This window comes from Dermacentor albipictus, chromosome 6, assembly GCF_038994185.2.
Source record: "Dermacentor albipictus isolate Rhodes 1998 colony chromosome 6, USDA_Dalb.pri_finalv2, whole genome shotgun sequence".
Taxonomy (NCBI): Eukaryota; Metazoa; Arthropoda; class Arachnida; order Ixodida; family Ixodidae; genus Dermacentor; species Dermacentor albipictus.
In genome coordinates, this window is record NC_091826.1 from 47,923,755 (window position 1) to 47,941,446 (window position 17,692).

The 17,692-nt window shown below is 44.4% G+C and overlaps 1 protein-coding gene across 1 annotated transcript; it reads right to left on the reverse strand.

The window, feature by feature from the left end:
• Positions 1–210: 210 nt before the first annotated feature.
• Positions 211–9,921, reverse strand: LOC139046869 (uncharacterized). Its single transcript, XM_070520790.1, has 6 exons — positions 9,704–9,921; positions 5,710–5,861; positions 4,531–4,614; positions 3,267–3,305; positions 1,542–1,592; positions 211–347 (listed from the first exon to the last, which is right to left on the reverse strand). Exons 1-6 carry the CDS (start codon positions 9,768–9,770, stop codon positions 312–314), a joined length of 429 nt encoding a protein of 142 aa, XP_070376891.1. The 5' UTR covers positions 9,771–9,921; the 3' UTR covers positions 211–311.
• Positions 9,922–17,692: the final 7,771 nt, after the last annotated feature.

A 17,692-nucleotide genomic window follows, 5' to 3' on the forward strand; every position in this document is an offset into this window, starting at 1 on the left:
GCTCGGGCCGGGGCCGGGCCTGGAAAACCGGTCCGTGCAGTGCTCTATCAGTGACATTCTTTGCTCTACCACCATTATTCACTTCTACCCTCTTTCCGTTAACCTCTCTTATTGTTTTTTATGTGTGCTAAATGTGTCTCAAAGTGCGTTTTGCGTGAAAAAAACATTGTGCGGAAGAAGTGAACGCTTCCGTTCGTCGTTTTTCTTTGTGCGAATTTTATTTTGATTGGCACTTGCAAAAGTTGCGTCGAGGCGTTCTGGTCTACTACAGCCTCCTGCAGTTCTTCAGCTGTGCTCAGTTTCTGTTCCAACTAAACGACTCCTTCGGCTACCTTCTGGATGCATGCCTGGAAAACAAAAGGAGAGGAGCATATGTCGGATGATGAACGGCGTGTACACTGAATGGCGCAGTGCGTTTCGAATGAAGCGATTCCTCCCTAAAATGCCTATTAACATTGCTTAGAGTTACTACCGACTTCCTGCTAACTTTATCAGCATCCTATTTATATCCCCTCATCCCCAGGTCTACTAATATTTTCCATAATATATTGTTTTAAATTCTCCTCTTTTCTCTAAGCACTGTTTTCCCTACAATTTCTGCACAAATAGAAGATACCTTTTGCTAAAAGCAAATTTAGTATAACGCAAATACACCCCCCCCCCCATCCCCAGGTCTAGTAACATTCTCCATATTATATTGTTTTAAATTCTCATCTTTTCTCTAAGCACTGTTTTCACTGCAATTTCTGCACAAATAGAAGATATCTTTTGCTAAAAGCAGATTTAGTATAACCCAAATGCACATTTTAACATCGAAGCTATTATTGCTGTGTGGTTCTATAAGCTATAAGCTGTGTGGTTCGGTTAGATGCAAGTGAAGTTCTTTGTACAACGGCGAAAACGAAACACCTTCGCAGAAAATTAGGATGGGATTCTCAAAGGATGCACAAGTCTGCTTTCCTTTTTTTCTTAAACACTTTTCGCAAGACACTTTAAAACAGTTTAAGTAGTCAGTTTTGCTTCTACTTCTCACGCCTGTTCTAGAAACCCCGCACTTAGATATATATTTCGATGCGCGAACAGAGTAGCTCTTCGAAATAGTTTGTAAAGAAAACGCGGAGTTAAATGTTCGCCTCACATTGCATATTCTTTTTACTCTACATTCTAGATTGAAATGCTGACGAACATACAACAAAATGCCAATTTTCTGCTGTTATGTAGTTCGTGTTCGTGCTGTAACAGCCTTTAACGAAGCCTGCATTACGCTCACATTTACGGCAAAAGTACAATTGGCTCCTATATCTTCCATTTTTTGTAAGTCCCAAAACTGAGATCTATCTGGATGTCTAGCGTTGTTGTTGTTTTTTTTTCATTTGCTTTCGTTGCAGCTACAAATAGCTTTCATCACCACTAAAGATTGGATGCGCCTTTCTAATTGTCTGCTTGGTTTTCGAAAATCAGGCCATCCGCTTCGGGGCGCATGTCTCTGGGGCGTGAAGCGCATTAATGATTCAGGCAGATGATTCGGGCATATAACTCACCGAAGCATCGTCGAACATCTTCATCTCGTCTGGAGTCATTTGACTGGATTCCTGCGTGTATAATGAGATGAAATGCAGTGAAACTGCAGTTCTTCCCTTGAAACATTCACCGTGAACGCACTCTCTTCACCTGCAAAAACGCGAATCTCTTTATTTCGCAGTTAGAACTCTCAAAGCTGAATGGCTGACCTTTCTTTCTTTCTCTCTCTCTCTCCCGCTGTCGTATTGTTGTCTAAACGAGCCACGCACTTTGCAGTCATTGGATTTAGTATGTACTGATTGAATTGGGAGTGATTCCTTGATATATAAAGTTATTGTAATAGATGTGATGTGGCTACCTTTTATCACATTCTTAGTCTCGACCTAAAGCAGCGTCATGTGATATCCTTCTGAGTTGATGTTTCGTTGACGGACGCTTTCGATCGTTAATATGCTGCTCCCGCCCTGCTGAAGTCCTTCATGCTGCAGAGTAATCGTTTGTTTTCTCATTTTTTATGGTTCCTTATCACAAAATCACTGAGGCGTCTGTATTTCTTCCACGGAATCTTTACATAAAGAATATGGAAAAGCAATAGAACTTCCATCCTGTATTTCCCGACAATGCACGCACTCTATTTTGTTAGCTCACCGACGGCATATAGCACGTTTCAGATGGTCTGGGTTACTCGTGCAGGGCATCCATTGATCCGGCCTTGACGCGCAATTAACTCTAGAACTTTAGTGGCAACACGTGCTCCTTTCAACGCTCTTTAAGAGCGTGCACTCACGACAACTTTGCCAAGCAGGCTTTGCCACATTCCGCTCTTTTTGGGGAACGAGCCAACTTCACCGTCTCCTATTGCTTTACGTGCGACAACCTATTCATCGCAATCATTTGTTCGTATATGTAACATAACATGTACGGAATGCCAAATGTGAGCGTCGATGTATGCAAATACATTAGGAGGCACAAGCCGCCATGGGAGCTCTGCAGACGTCGTCGACATGTGTGTTCCTAAGTTGGACGTTCTGTAACGTCTTTCCGGCGGCAAGATAGCTCCTGCAAAATGTTACGCTGGTCAAACGCACATCTTAGAATCTACGTAAAGCGAAGCTTTCGCGAATCAGTCAACTAATTTGTTGTTGTTTCTTTTCGTTTAATTCTTGCGTCTTTGGCGTAATGAAACATGGTGCGAGGGCATGTGTTGTCGCGTGCGCGTGCGGCATATTCTATCCCGCGACGATCGTATCAAGAAAACTAGTTGGCATTCTCGCACCACAGAAGAATAGGCGTGACTGCGGCTATAGTGCTCACAGCATTGGGCTCCTGCGCTGAGGGATCGAGGTCCAACGCCATCATCGGCCACGTGATTTATTTTTGATTAGCTGTGTGTTACTCGGCCAAACAGCAGCAACATTCAGCAGTCATGGCAAGGAAAGTGCGGGAGGCCTCGCGAAGAGCGCCCCGCTTCGAAACATGCGGCCGCCTCAGACTTGGAATCGTGGTGTTTCCTTAAAAAGAACGAGCCCACTGGCCCTTCGTTGACGTCTGGTGCTTGATCACAATGTCGACGCCTACTTTTATCGCAAAGAAGATACAATGGTGAAAAGCACAGCGACTGTGTTTCTTGCAGTTCATTGGAGCAGGGAGTACGAGCGAGCTGTACGTACTGCAAGTTCAATGTTCACGAATTAATTTATCAAGCGTCTCTGGAGAGGTATGCTTGTACGGGAAAATGAACTTACCTTAAACTTGTTCGCCTTCTCTAGCAAGCAGTCCTTTATCTGAAAGTTAGAGTACTTCAAATCAGCGAGTTCCTTTCATTTTCTATTTCCAGTACTACCTAATGCTTCAATCTATTAAGCTTGTTCTTTGGCAAACATACTCTGTGGTCAATTTTTGTTTTATCACATTGCGTTGCCATTGATCGAAGACATTACGTTATTTGACGACGCTGCATGCGACCGCCATTAATGAAACATCCGAAAAAAATGGAAAGAAGATTAAAGTTACAATCTAGTGAGAGCAAGCTTATTCTCACTGTTATCACTAGATTTCTAAATATTTCTTGAATTAGACTATCACAAAACTCATAAAATTGATAAGATAATGACGGTACGCAAGGCTCCCGTGTAGGAACCAAACCACGTTTTAGTTTTTCACAAAGCTTTGTTTTTTCTTTTGGTCGACGTTTCTTCTTTTTTTCAACATACCTAGCTCCTCCCAACCACACAATATTCCGTCAAACTGCGAGTTTCATATAAAGCTTATGATAGTATCAAAGCAGACGATAAGTGTGTAATCTAGGCTTTGATCATATTCTAGCCGTAGGAACTGGCTTCGCTGTATAAGACATGCTTTTTTTGTGTTCTTCACTCGTTGTTTCATATGCTTTTTTCGTGATATCGGTCATATCCGGCCTATATGTCCATGTGCTAGTTAACTTTACTCGATGGTTAGCGCCTTGCATTGTCCCATCCTTCCCGTGTACCTGTTGCTTCTTTGCGTTGTTTAGCTAGAATGAATTCATATCGACTAGCTCAACATTCAACGCTTCTTCCACCTCCTTATTCATCTGAAAGATGAGTTATATTATCGACCCAAACATACTGGTATCATCGTTAATAAAATGTTCCCCGCATATTTTTCTAGACTTCACATCCACATCTCGCAAGTCCGGGTAGACTGCAGTTTTTTCGTACGTTACTGACACCCCGGCAGAGTTAAATAGAAGAAACAAGAGCTAAATATAGAAAGCCTGTCTCAAAAAAATGGTTTTAATGACGATACTTACGGCAGGGTAAAAATAACGATTCTGAGAGCGCAAATAAAATGATAGGTAAGCATTACAGATAATGTGCAAGACGTCTGCTTTCACACATGTTAGTCATTTCCGACGAAGAACGGTTCCTTTCTTATGTGCCCGTGTTCCTTAAGTTCTGCTGCTACAATCTTCAAAAGATTCTGTGAGGTTTTAAAAAAATAATCTGTTCCTTAACATGTACTCACCGCAGTTGCCCTTTTCTGAGGGTCATCGATGGTGATATGCTCGCCACCGCATTCCATGACTGTCGGAATGACGCCCTTGACAAACTGGGCGTAAATGACGCAATGTGAGTTCCTCACTAAATGATCAGCAAAGCACGTCAAGCAGCAGCAAGTGAAGGCATAGACAAGTGTTATCTAGTAGATAGATAGATAGATAGATAGATAGATAGATAGATAGATAGATAGATAGATAGATAGATAGATAGATAGATAGATAGATAGATAGATAGATAGATAGATAGATAGATAGATAGATAGATAGATAGATAGATAGATAGATAGATAGATAGATAGATAGATAGATAGATAGATAGATAGATAGATAGATGGATGGATGGATGGATAGATAGATAGATAGATAGATAGATAGATAGATAGATAGATAGATAGATAGATAGATAGATAGATAGATAGATAGATAGATAGATAGATAGATAGATAGATAGATAGATAGATAGATAGATAGATAGATAGATAGATAGATAGATAGATAGATAGATAGATAGATAGATAGATAGATAGATAGATAGATAGATAGATAGATAGATAGATAGATTTTATTAAATAAAGGGTGCAAAGAGTTGTTCTCATACAGTGCACTCAAGCCTCCTACTCCGTTTGGAGAAAACAGTTCCTGAAATTTCTCGGAACAAAACATAATATAACAATTATGGGGTATTACGCGCCCAAACCACTTTCTGATTATGAGGCACGCCATAGTGGAGGACTCCGGAAATTTTGACCAACTGGGGTTCTTTAACATGTCCTTAAATGTAAGTACACGGGTGTTTTCGCATCTCGCCTCCATCGAAATACGGCCGCCGTGGCCGGGATTCGATCCCGCGATCTCGTGTTCAGCAGTCCAACACCATAGCCACTGAGCAAGCACGGCGGGTTCATATAATGCTCGCTACAACGTATCCTACTCAGGAAAGTCCTTATGGTGTCCAAATGCAGGAGAAGTCTTTATAGGAGGCTAGCGAAAGGTGTTTCCTTAGTGTTTCCAAGTTCACCATTGCACTAGCAACATGGTTCACGGCGAAGACTTCACTAAAGCCTGTACCAGTAAAAAAAAAACAACAACGGCAGTTTGATGTAATTGCTCCCATGGCAGCTTACTTGATTGATAATGGTACTTACTTGACTGATAATGTCAGGGTTGACATCCTTCGCGGCTGAGAGACACTCACTCGCGCTGTCGATCTTGCTCAGATATTCCTTAGCCTTGGCCTGGTCCTTAACAAACTGATTCACCAAGTTTTTCAATTGCTCGATGACGGCGTTCAACTCGTCTGCATTTGAGACAGAAAGAAATATGCACAGAGTAAGGCAACAAGGTCAACCGTAAAAGCACAGAAAATGCTGCCCTACATAGGCGGAGAAGGTAATAGAAAAGCAGGTGGACTCAACTTAAGTTGACAGCTGCGTAAAGCGAAGCATCCTTGATGTAAGGGGCTCACGAAACGCGCGCGCTCGCACGTTTGTGTGTGTGTGTGTTTGTGTGTGTGTGTGCTTGTGTGTGTGTTCGTGTTTGTGTGTGTGTGCTTGTGTGTGCTCGTGTGTGTGTGTGTTTGTGTGTGTTAGTGTGTGTGTGTGCGTGTGTTCGTGTGTGTGTGTGTGTGTTTGTCTGTGTGTGTGTGTTTGCGTGTGTGTGTGCCTGCGTGCGCGTGCGTGCGTGCGTGCGTGCAGTGTGATTTTCGAGGGGTAAACAGTAGTAACAAACAGCAGCATGTTATCCGAAAAAAATGATTTCATTTGCAGTGAACTATGGAGAGGCTAGATATTATATGCACATATTCACATGCAGTACATCACATATATTGTATTCGTTGAAATTTCAGGTGGTGTTGTCGTGATTCACTCGTGGTCGTTCCGATGCGTCGGTTTCTTCTTGTGCTACTGCGGATCGAAATCAGCCAAGCGTCTCGACGTGCTCGCATGCCCGCGAGAGTGTTCCGAGCCGCTTGTCGTAATGGTTTCAATACCAGGCTTGCGTGCTAAAGATCATAATTTTCATTCCTGCCATTAGACAATTTAACAAAGTTTATTTAATTATGTACAACGTCGTACTTAGGTGAAAATAATCAGCTTGCAAAGACACAAAGTCCTTCTGACGCCCAAAAAGACGAGGTTTATGCAAATGCGTGTACTAAACGCCGATCCCAGGCTGGCCCAATCGCCCTGCTTGCAGCTCCGATGAAGACTATACTGCCACAGTTCCCTCTAGTAATTATTGTATGAAACTCTATGCTCAAAACGATAAACTCGTAAACTACGTCGCAGCGCCGTTTCTAGATGACGCCATCAGGTTAAAGGCGTTCGGCGTCACAGGCCAGATACATACGAAAAAATGGCCAGGTTTAGCTTGGTTAAGCCAAGAATGCGTTGCTTATTGCGCGGTCTTTTTATTTTTTATTTATTTATTTTTTATTTTTTTGAGGGCGAGGCATTGCTTGGCGGCACTCGATTTTCGCGTCACGCGCCGCCGCAGCGCCCCAAGCGGGAGGAGCGGGAGTCAGGTGGTGGCTGCGGCCGCGCGCGACCGCGCGAGTTGGGGCCCAGCTTTTCCTCCAGCTGTCGTGACGTCACGTCACGTGGTTGGTGGCTGCCCGGCCGCGCCCAAGGGCTGAACTGAGTGATTGCAATATGCAACGCATAAAAGTGTCCGGAACTCGCTTCGCTCTTTTGCTGAGTTCTGAATACACAGTTTTGCCGAGTTTTCTGAATACAGAGATGCAAAAGGAAACGTCGACGTGGTCAAACGCGATCACGCAAGCGGGTTAATGCCATAAGACGTTTTAGCGCCTTGTGTGCGAAGGAAGAGCGAGGTCTGTGTGTCTTTTTTCTTTCTTTTTAATGCTGTACTTTGCTTAAGGCTCATCGTTTGGATCGCCGAATGTGTACAACTACTGTGTGTATTTTTCAAGCTTAGGACAGTCGCACAACAGGGGGTCGTGCAACCTCTCACACTGCCCTTAGCACTTTCATTCTGCAATGTTCAGCGGATAGGCATGCATTTGCTAGTTAATTTAGTTAGTAATGGAATGTTTACAAGTTTATACGCTCGACAAAACAGCTATCGTTATTTGGTATATCTGTCCACTACTTAACTATCGCAATCGATGCTTCGTCTTTCGGGCGAAACTGTTACTTTTTTCTTCTTTTGCATGGCTTATGCACCAGAGATGATGTGCGTAAACTTGTGGTCGGTGACAACCGAAGGTTTAGAGACATGCTCCACTCACAAAAACCCAGTGTACCTGCCCTTCAAATCTGAAAGAGAGCCTAGCCAGGTGGGGACCACACACAAAAACGCACAAATTACACACAACTAAATTTTACTGGTTCTTTTCTGCTTTTTATTGCTTTTTTTAATCTAACTTTTCCGGACCACAAGCTGTATACCGTGTTTAAAAAAGCTGTTTTCGTTTGGTACAGATTTCTCTTAATGTCATTGGTTTCATGATGAAGCTTGAATATCAGGGGAAATATTTTTCGGCGGTCCTAATATCCTTGCTAGCTAAAGTTATCATTCCAGCTTGCAAAAACCAGCTTTTATTTTCTAGTTAGCCCAGCATTTACATTAGGCGAACAACGTCACTAAGTTGTGATTGGACTCCAGCGGGCTCGGCCCTCTTTCAGAGCTGGAGCGCAGCTGTGAAGCGTTTTTGTGGATCCAGTTTGTCTCTAACACTTTCTTTGTCACCGACTAAAGCACCAGGAGCTATTCCGGCGTCAATGCTGACCTTACTTTGATGCTCTCACGAAGCACGCTGCCTATTCATTTCCACTCTACTTACGAGCTTTGTATGACTCTGGGTATGACTTGTTCCTATCAGTGCAAAAAGCAACTTCTTGGTGGAAAACGTAACCAAACATTTCTCGAAGCGGTGCTCTTTAAGTCTCACCTGCCAACGACTGGCAAAAAATATATAAAACTATAACCCATCTGGAACTCGCACGTACTCAATATGAAGAAGTAAATGCATTCTTGCTCCAATTAACGTTTCACGTACGTCATATTTCCACAGAGTGCGAACATATTAACTGAAACACCTATGATTTCGGTGCAGGTTTAGCGTACCTATATCTCAAATGTAACGTAGGGCTTAACATTTCTAGCAAAAGTTTATTTTTTCAGTGCTCGGTGACTGCAATTACATCGTGTACTTTAGGGCCGCATTAATTGCGAGTTCTCTGAAGAAATTGTTTTATTAATCGCATCGGCTATTTACCATTTAATACTGATGTCCGTCGCTTTTATTAAGCTTGGTCGGTAAAACATCATTTCATCGTGTATCCAGTATATCTCACAATTTAGCACATTCGTCGCAAAAACACCTTAGTGTTTTGGTCAGTTTACTCCCCTCCCCGTAATATGAAAACTCTTCTGCAATTTCGGAAGTCTCGTGCTAATTGCAAAGACTTGACTCCTGCTCAGCCACTTCAGTATTGATTGCGGGGCCGCAGCGCGGCGCCGCCGGCCTCTAGTGTCTGAATGACGTGTAACGTTGGATCACGTGCCGATGACGACCGCCTGCTTCAGCCCCAACGCGTGGTGTGTTTGTTTAGTATTTCAGCCACGAAATGTGATCTATTTAAAGTTTGCTTCAACCGCGAGTGTTCTTTGTATTGTTTATAAGGTTTCATATTCTGTACCAAAATATCTGATTATTTTGCGTGCGAATTTATACCAGATTTGTTCTGTGTACTATCGCAGAAATAAAAGGCAAGGTAGCTTTATAGAGAAGCTCACAGTCGTTAAATACAGGTGGCTAAACTTAATGCCACCGAAATAAACGAAATAACAAGTTCCACTCGCAAAATTGAAGCAGTCGAATGCGAGAAGACAGATGTACGCGAGCGACCAAAACCACGTGGTATGCAGGGACATATCGCATATCTATGGCCTGCCGATCGCTTTGAACAAGTACAGGGACCTAGTCGAAGACATTCACGATTTCTCGCTATACTTATTTTAACTTAATATTGTACTTTTTTTGCTACAATTTAACTTTCGGGAATATCTCGATGGCGCAATGCCGAGTGCACGTGATAAGTAACGAAATGCAACCGAATGTGCGCGATGCTGTACTCAGCCCGAATATACCTCAATGAGCTATGCTGTACTCACCATTGGCGTTCACCGCGACAGAAGTGAAGCAGAGCAGCACAAAGATTGCCACAACTTGGTGCTTCATGTTCTTTTCGGTGAAGGAGGGCGCTTATTCCACACGTTAACACGAGAGCCCACAGCACTTCTTCCCAAGCAGCGAATGTGGAAGTTGACAAGTTACAGTGGTATGGGCTGTGCAAGTCGAACTCTCCTAGCGAATGAACGCACGAGCTGCGGGATTGGTTACCACCTGATGTGGTCTGGTGCGTGTCAGCGGCTCTATTTATATGGGATAGGCGGAAAGGCACTGGCTCAGATGCATTTTCTCCAACAAAACAAAGCAAATGAAACACAAAGTTCTGGAGGGCTCACTCCGAATACCATAAAGACTGTTCTGTCACAAGACCGAGTTCTGGCAGTCATCCTTTCCTCTTTTTTATTATTGTTCTTTCCTTCTCTGAAGCGATTGCTCCTGTCTTGCATAAGCTGCGGGCAGGGTGACTAATAAGCTGGCGTGTGGTCGGCAACAAACCACAGCTGCTTGACACAGCTATAGGCTTAGCAAAGGCGGAAGCTAGCTGGCATACATAGGGTGCACTATTACCGAAGGATCACGCGAATTAGAAAGCGAATGATTTCGTGGTCACGGTGACACAATGGGCCCTATCGGGGCTCATTTAAACAAGGATGTCCCGCACAGATATTAGTGGCTTCCCCGAGAAGAGGCCAGTCCACTTCTGCCCGTGTGCTTAGAAAGAAAGAGTTACGCTTTGCCACGCATGGCTTGGTTCCCGTGGAAAGAGCTTGCAAGATAGACTTCCTTGTGTCCGCCTCAGCGAGGGCAAAGTCGTAGTAGTGGTGCAACGTTGTCATATTGGCTGCTTCTCGCTTCATTCGTGTCTTCGGGAAACTGCTTCACCAAGAGCGACTTCTACATGCTCGTTCCGCTGTTCTATGGATGCCCTGAAAGTGTTCATATCAACGACGATGACGGTAATAGACAAGCAGGTCATTCTGGAGCAACTCACTATTGTAGAGGAACCTCACGTTTATCGCCGTGCAGTATACGGCTTTTCAAAAGCATTTCCAACTACTCAATCTTGAACATCCACTCATTGTCGCCACTGGCACACTAGGAAAAAGTTAGAAAAGGTGTTCAAACCTATTTCAATCGTGTGTCCTCCGGGCAGAAACAAGCGGTACATTCGATATGTCGTATTCAAGAGCTCTAGTGGTGCGCTTTAAATTCGCCCGTTCAAGTTGTATGTCCAGGAAAGTTGGACATTGCCCCTTTGACTTTCTTGAAACTTCACGGCAATACACCAGCGCAAGTGAAGGGTCACAACCTTTTAAGAAATTACATTTGAAGATATCGACCGAGCGTCAACAAGTTCCAACTAACAGCGCGGAGAGGGCAGGCACCTGCTTCGAACAGCATATGTATTTACAGCACTTGACCGTAACATTTCTTCTGCGTTAAAGTACTGTTTTAGTCAGGAATTGCCGGTGAACTCACACGACAGGAGCAAATAGTTTTCCAGCTTTCTAGCCGACAGCACACGGACTTGAAGAAGACGCGCCAACTTAAACCGCATACTGATTTATTACAGCTGGCGTTGGGATGGTGATGGCAGAACGAGAGTCACTCAGTTTGTTTGCGCGCGCAGCTGTTGAGAGGTATTTAGCAGGCAAGGAGAAAAAGGGGTACGCGTATGAACACATCTGCACGCGACGTTGTGTGGGCTCCCGTATTTCGGCGTACTTCGATTTGCGTGTACGCTTGTGCATTTGCGGGTGCGTCGTATGTGTGTCGGGGTGTGTGCGCCTGCGTGTACGTGCGTGTGGATGTGTACTCGCGTGCGTACAATTTTTGCGTGCATGCGTGTGCGCATGTGCATGTTTGCGTACATGGGTGATCGCTCGTGAGCGTACAGGCATGCGTCCAACTGTGCCTGTGTCTGTTTGCTTACAGGTGTGTGTGTGTGTGTGTGTGTGTGTGTGTGTGTGTGTGTGTGTGTGTGTGTGTGTGTGTGTGTGTGTGTGTGTGTGTGTGTGTGTGTGTGTGTGTGTGTGCGTGTATGTGCGTGAGTGTGAGAGAGAGAGAGACCGTGGCTTGCTTTTCTCTTTTTTAGATGGTGATAGCCACTTGACGCTTCTTTCGGTGAATCCGTCCAATCCGGTTTGGTGAGCACGCAGTTCATTTTTTCCATTCGTGGAATTTTCTGCAATACAGACACATAAAATCTATATTAAAAAAAACATCAGATAAAGCCATGTCGTCCGGTGTGTAGCTAGCCTTCAGTAATAATGTCGATAAATTGTTTTTCTGAATAAAAAAATGGGACAACTCTGTACGATCGGAACATCACCTTTTTGCTGGCGCCGCCAAGTTCAAACTTACACGTATTCGCCATCGCTTCAAACAGCAGGAAAAAATTACCGTATCGAGCTTGCGCAGTCACGGTATATACATGTATACTTACTTGCGCCAGACCCGGCTATGCTTTAAGTAATGAAAGCGCGTATTCTTTTTCTTTTGCCACGTCATAAATTCGCAACCGACATGTGGTGATATCGCAACCGACGTTGTTTCCCTGCCAGCGCTCAAAATTTCGAGCCACCTGCGGAACAACGCAGTGAATCATCCCAGGGAGGGCTAAAGGCTAAACCCCATTGGAGCGATTTTGTGCGCGACAGCGACGAGCGACGGGTTCGCGCGACGGATCGGGCCGTCGCGTAAAAAGATCGGTCGGTCTTGTCGCGCGATCGCTCGGTTTTGCAAATCTAGAATTCGTCGCTCGTCGCCCGGAAGTGCTATGAGCGACTAGCCAATAGCGCAAAGCCGGAACTGGATGTACATAACTCCAGTACTTCCGATTGTCGCACGGGACGAGCAAACGATTGAATTTTCATAGGTGCAAGGATAAGAACCTAGTGCAAGACTTTCAGAAATATTTTAGGCTGCTTTTTACAGTAAAATACATCAACTTAAGTTAATAAAGCACGCGTCACGCTAGTTTCGGCGCCTATACTGCTGCCCTCATACCGGCAACACTGGGGAGACGTCGCTCGAAGTCATCGCTCGCATGGGGTGCAACTTGTAGGCGACGAGCGAACGCGACAGTAATCTCCATCGCGTCGCTTGTCGCTGTCGCGTTCGCGTGCAAGATCGCTTGCATGAGGTTTATACTTAACACGTGAGCGTATTGCCTCAGACTGCCGCACAATGCAGCGTAGGACTGGCATTGTGCGCATATGCCGCACGTTTCCCGCGGTGCAAGCCACGCACTGGTCTAATTCGTGACACGGTCCAGACTTGAACTCCCGTACTTGATCGTCACGTGTATAATATATCGTGTGAAGTTAAGGTGTCTTACATCAGTCCGAATGACAGAATACGCAGTAAATTCATTTCGGCACTGAGGAACGTGTGTAATCAACAGTGCTACGAAGCAAAATAAGGAGGAGGAATAAACTTTATTAGTAGAAATGAGCCGACGGTAAAAGCCGAAAAAAAAAACGCTTGATGCACACCTTTCTTGCTTTTTGTGCAACAATAAATTTCTCATTGAGCATGAATTGCTGTCAGAAATATAATTCAGAGCACCCTATAGCGGCTCATGAATGTACGCGAGAGATGCTAATCTAATAAAAGAACAAAAAGATGACAATTCAAGTATGAGTGTCTAATGCGAGTGTTTTTAAGCCTTAGGCTGTGGCATGGGCCAAAGTTTTTCCCAAGCAATAAAATTGTTTAGCTGTCCGTAAAACGTCCGGGAGGCCACTGGGCATTATGATTTCGCATTACAACCGTCGCATTCACACGCTCTACTTGCAACACCCGGATTATGTGCAGCAGTTGGCGTGCGTCGGCATTGTCGCGCGCGCAGCCTAGCGTGTCCAAGACAAAACAGGCACAAGTCACGGCAAGGCCTCCGGTATCTTCAGAGCTCCCACTTGCGACGAAAATCTCGGAGGCCGTGGTATACGCCAACAGAAGGCGCACATGCGCGACGCTGGCGCCACCGCCTCATCGCTAAAGTACTTTAGAAGAGTGAACTGCTGGGCTAGTTGGTTATATACGACATCATAAACGAGTTGGCGGTAAAACCACAAACACACAAAAAGGAGACAACACGGGCGCTTACTTCAACCGTGTAATGAGCGTAAAAGCATCCTATATATATTGTCCTCCCAGACCACGAGTTCATGCGCACGCGTATAAGGAATCGAGTAGATACGGGTAAAAAAACACGTTGTCTGAGTAAGCGTGAAATAAATTTCTGCTCGAGCCTCGTACAGAAAACCAGATGTGTCACTGACACAATTCGCACCAGCTTTTCTAAGGTAAAAAAGCTTCCACGGTTTTACGTGCCATTTGTTGCCTGCCTCTAGCCAAAATCCTCACATCTCGGAACAGTGGAATACAATTGGTACAAGCCCAGCAGTGTTCTACTAGCTGTTCACCATCATTATTTTCTATATCTTTTGCATGTTGGCTTGATGTACACTTCATGTACAGAAACGCGGTAGGCTAGCTGTTGCGAATGCAAAGTACACAATAAAAAAGAACTACGACAACAAAAGATGCCCAGTCAATTGACAAATTAGATAACTAACAAGAACGAAATGAGAACCCACTGCATGGTTGCATGCCGACGGTGTGAACAATAATTCAAGTGTCCACGTTCCTAGACTTATCTTGAGCAAACTTTACGAACTGTAATCAGTTTCTCAGCGCGTGCACGAACAGAAGTGAATGATATAGAAGTATGAAAAACTATTGAAACATCGTTATTACAGTAGTCTTTATCGTCATTAGAAATTCTTATTTTGAGGGCTTATCATGGTTGGTAGAATTTTACACACATCGCTAGAACGGGTTAGGTATACCGTCAAAATGAGGGTGTATCGGGAGCAAGGATGGTTCTTTACATTTCTTTTCATTTTTGTTTCTTTAAAGATCCCCGAGGGGGTATTGCATAAAGGGTTGGATTTTGTACAAACAATACCGTTGTGACAACGATCAATGTGATGTTACATTGGATGTGCTATGCATGAAGTTTGATGGGCAGGTGATAGTGGCAATGTTGGCAGAAATTCCGTTCTAGTCTTTCGCTGCTCTTGAAAAAAAAGGAAGCGCTATATGTCCTAGTCCGGGTACGTGGGCGAGAAACTTGTAGCACCGTGCGTAGCATTACCAGTGCGATGAGCTATGTAAGCTCTTATGTGAGCTAAAATGTGTAGCTCTTAGTGTGTTTGACAGTTTTTCTTTTACAGCGAAAGCTGTATATGACTAAGCTGCCGTAGTTTTTTTTCGGCTTCCAGCAACAGAAAAGGGTTTATCGATTTTTAACAAACCCATACACGATGGGTTTGTTTGCTTTGTGTGTGGTCAATTACGCGTGCAGTGCGGCGGCGCTGATGTCAAAATGTAGAACAGACTATAGAACGCGCGCGTTGAAAAATAGCGTGATTTCAAGGTTATCACATTATATAAGCAGGAGAGGTATTGGCGCTAAAAACAGCGGCGTTATCGATGGGGCGGACGTGTTCGTAGACCCGAAGTGCAGCATGCGTACGAGGAGCACTGGAGGGAATAGAAAGATGGCGTCCAGCAACAGAAACGGATTTAGCGATTTCTAACAAACCCATACGCAATGGGCTGCTTTGTTTCCTTTGAGTGTGATCACTTACGGGTGCAGTGCGGCGGCTCCGATGCCAAAATGTGGAACAGACTATAGAACGCGCGCGCTGAAAAATAGCGTGAATTCAAGGTTATTGCATTATATAAGCAGAAGAGGCATCGGCGCTAAAAGCAGTGGCGTTATCGATGGGGCGGGCACGTATAGTTCGTACACCCGAAGAACAGCATGCATACGAGGAGTGCCGGAGGGAACAGCAACGAGAATGTAAACGGCGCCGGAGCGAAATGACCACCGACGAAGGGCATTCCCGCGATGCTGAACGAACAAATGACTACCGTTCCACTGTGTGAAGATGGAATGGGAGCGAAAGCACTTTGCTTTTCGTTTGAGAGCTTTGACTGTCGTCAGCTTTCGCTGCCATTCCATCTTCACAGAGTGGAATGGTTGTCCCTATCATTTTTTTTCGTCTTTCTTGTTTTTAGCTGTACTTAATGCAAGCATTAATATTTGCTTTGTATTTTAGCCTATCTTATCAATCAAGCGAGAAGGGACAGCCATCGCCAGCATACGACGACAACAACTCCTCAGATTATTTGAACCTCATTGAAAAAAAAAAGTTCTGCATTCTCCGAAGATGGTCACATTGCGAGGAATGGCGCCACACCGCATTTATCACGGTCACTAGTCAGTAACTACGCTCTATTTAACACGCTGCAAGTCAAATGTCTTCGAAATTTCAGCCGTCTATGAAGTATCAATCGAAGGTTTTATTTTGCATAATCTCCATAGTTCAAAAAGCTAACTTCGGAGTGGCCTTTGTTGATACTGACTGGATTGCATTCCAAGGAAATTCTTGTATGCTGATTTCCGAGCGGCAGATTAACGAGAACTACAAGCACCTGAGCGTGTCGCATCAATAATGTGGAATGCGCAATACAGGCTATGATTGATCTAGAGTACGCGGGTCCTTTTCAACGTTCTCGGTGGCGTGCCTAATATTCGGCTGCACTGTCCTCCATAGGGGTCAATGCTTATTGAAGTCAATGGACAATCGTGGCATCAATGCCGCCCATGCCAAGCAACTAATGCTTCACGAGGACGCTAAAGCAGCAACGCTTGAAGTCTTGCCAAGACGTGAATGCCTCCCAACGGGCGTTAATCTCGACGCCTGTGACGGGATTGGCATAATCGCCGCGCGGTTAGACGATCACACCGGCGGGTCAACAGACTGCAGAAATTCAAGGATACACCCGCCTGTACAGATTCCACGAGTACACACACAGACAAAAGAAATCCATAATTAATAATCAATCAATAAGTTACCGAATGTATGATACTCTTCTCTAGAAGAGTCATGTCATTGACTATTTGTTCTATATCTTCATTTTTTTGTCCCAAAAACAATATTTTATGTGTGAGGGACTGCGTTACCCTACGCCCCGAATAAAGTTGGAAAACTTGTAATATTTCACATGCATTGAAATTCGATCAAACGTTTTTTATTACTGAATCGCGATTCAGCTACTGTGGACAAATTGCTCCAATCCGCAGCATTTGTGTTCTCCTTTTGAACATCACGGCGCCCAAAGTATGCTAGACTTGATACAACCGATTACATTTTTGTTCATTATTTTGTTCATTCGTAGTTCAAGAACAGAGACATTACGTCATGACTTACCACAGTGTGAAAAAGAAATAAAAATAAACATCGTCAGCCTCACGTGTCATTCAACGACTAAGTTTTACGCCGTCGCGACAAAACTGTATGTGTCGTAATTACATGGATGTCAAGCTTACACCGGAAATGCAGTCACAAACGTCGATGTCGTCTCCACAGTGGCGTCACCAGTTCCGATCGTACTGCAAAGAATTCTAAGCTCATTACAACATTGACTCGGCGTTTGCGCTCCCGACAGGCAGCGCTGTCGTTTTCCTGCACTTAGTCGAAAGAGATGTTCTGTAGATTTGCACCCTTGTAATACTGGTCGAAAGTCATTTGCTGTGCAAGCCAGCATTCTTTCCTTCTTTGCTGTGTCGCAATGTGCGATCGAGTGTCCACAGGGCAAGTTCAGCATATGTATTGCCACCTAAGTAAGCATTCCTTTTCCTAGAAGCTTTGAGTGAAACCGAATGCACGGTCCAGTGGTTCGGGTGTCTATTCCGTTCGCCGGTTTCCTGGCGAAGCTGATGCGAAATCCCCTCCGCGCAGATGCCACAAGCTTCATTACCATTCGGTCTTGCTATTATGATTTGAAAGGGAAGTTTCTCATGTGATCACTCAAGCGGTATACTGCAGTTGTTAGAGAATACTGCCACACGGAGCCCCCTTTTCTAGATGTGCGTCAGAGGGGTGAATGAG

What these genes read in the sequence shown, in the direction of transcription:
- LOC139046869 (XM_070520790.1), bottom strand. Translation starts at nt 9,770, where the DNA reads ATGAAGCACCAAGTTGTGGCAATCTTTGTGCTGCTCTGCTTCACTTCT. An exon ending in CTCAGAAAAGGGCAACTGCG is followed by an intron (nt 3,306 to 4,530) that starts GTGAGTACATGT and finishes TCTAACTTTCAG; the next exon opens with ATAAAGGACTGCTTGCTAGA. An exon ending in AGATGTTCGACGATGCTTCG is followed by an intron (nt 348 to 1,541) that starts GTGAGTTATATG and finishes TTTGTTTTCCAG; the next exon opens with GCATGCATCCAGAAGGTAGC.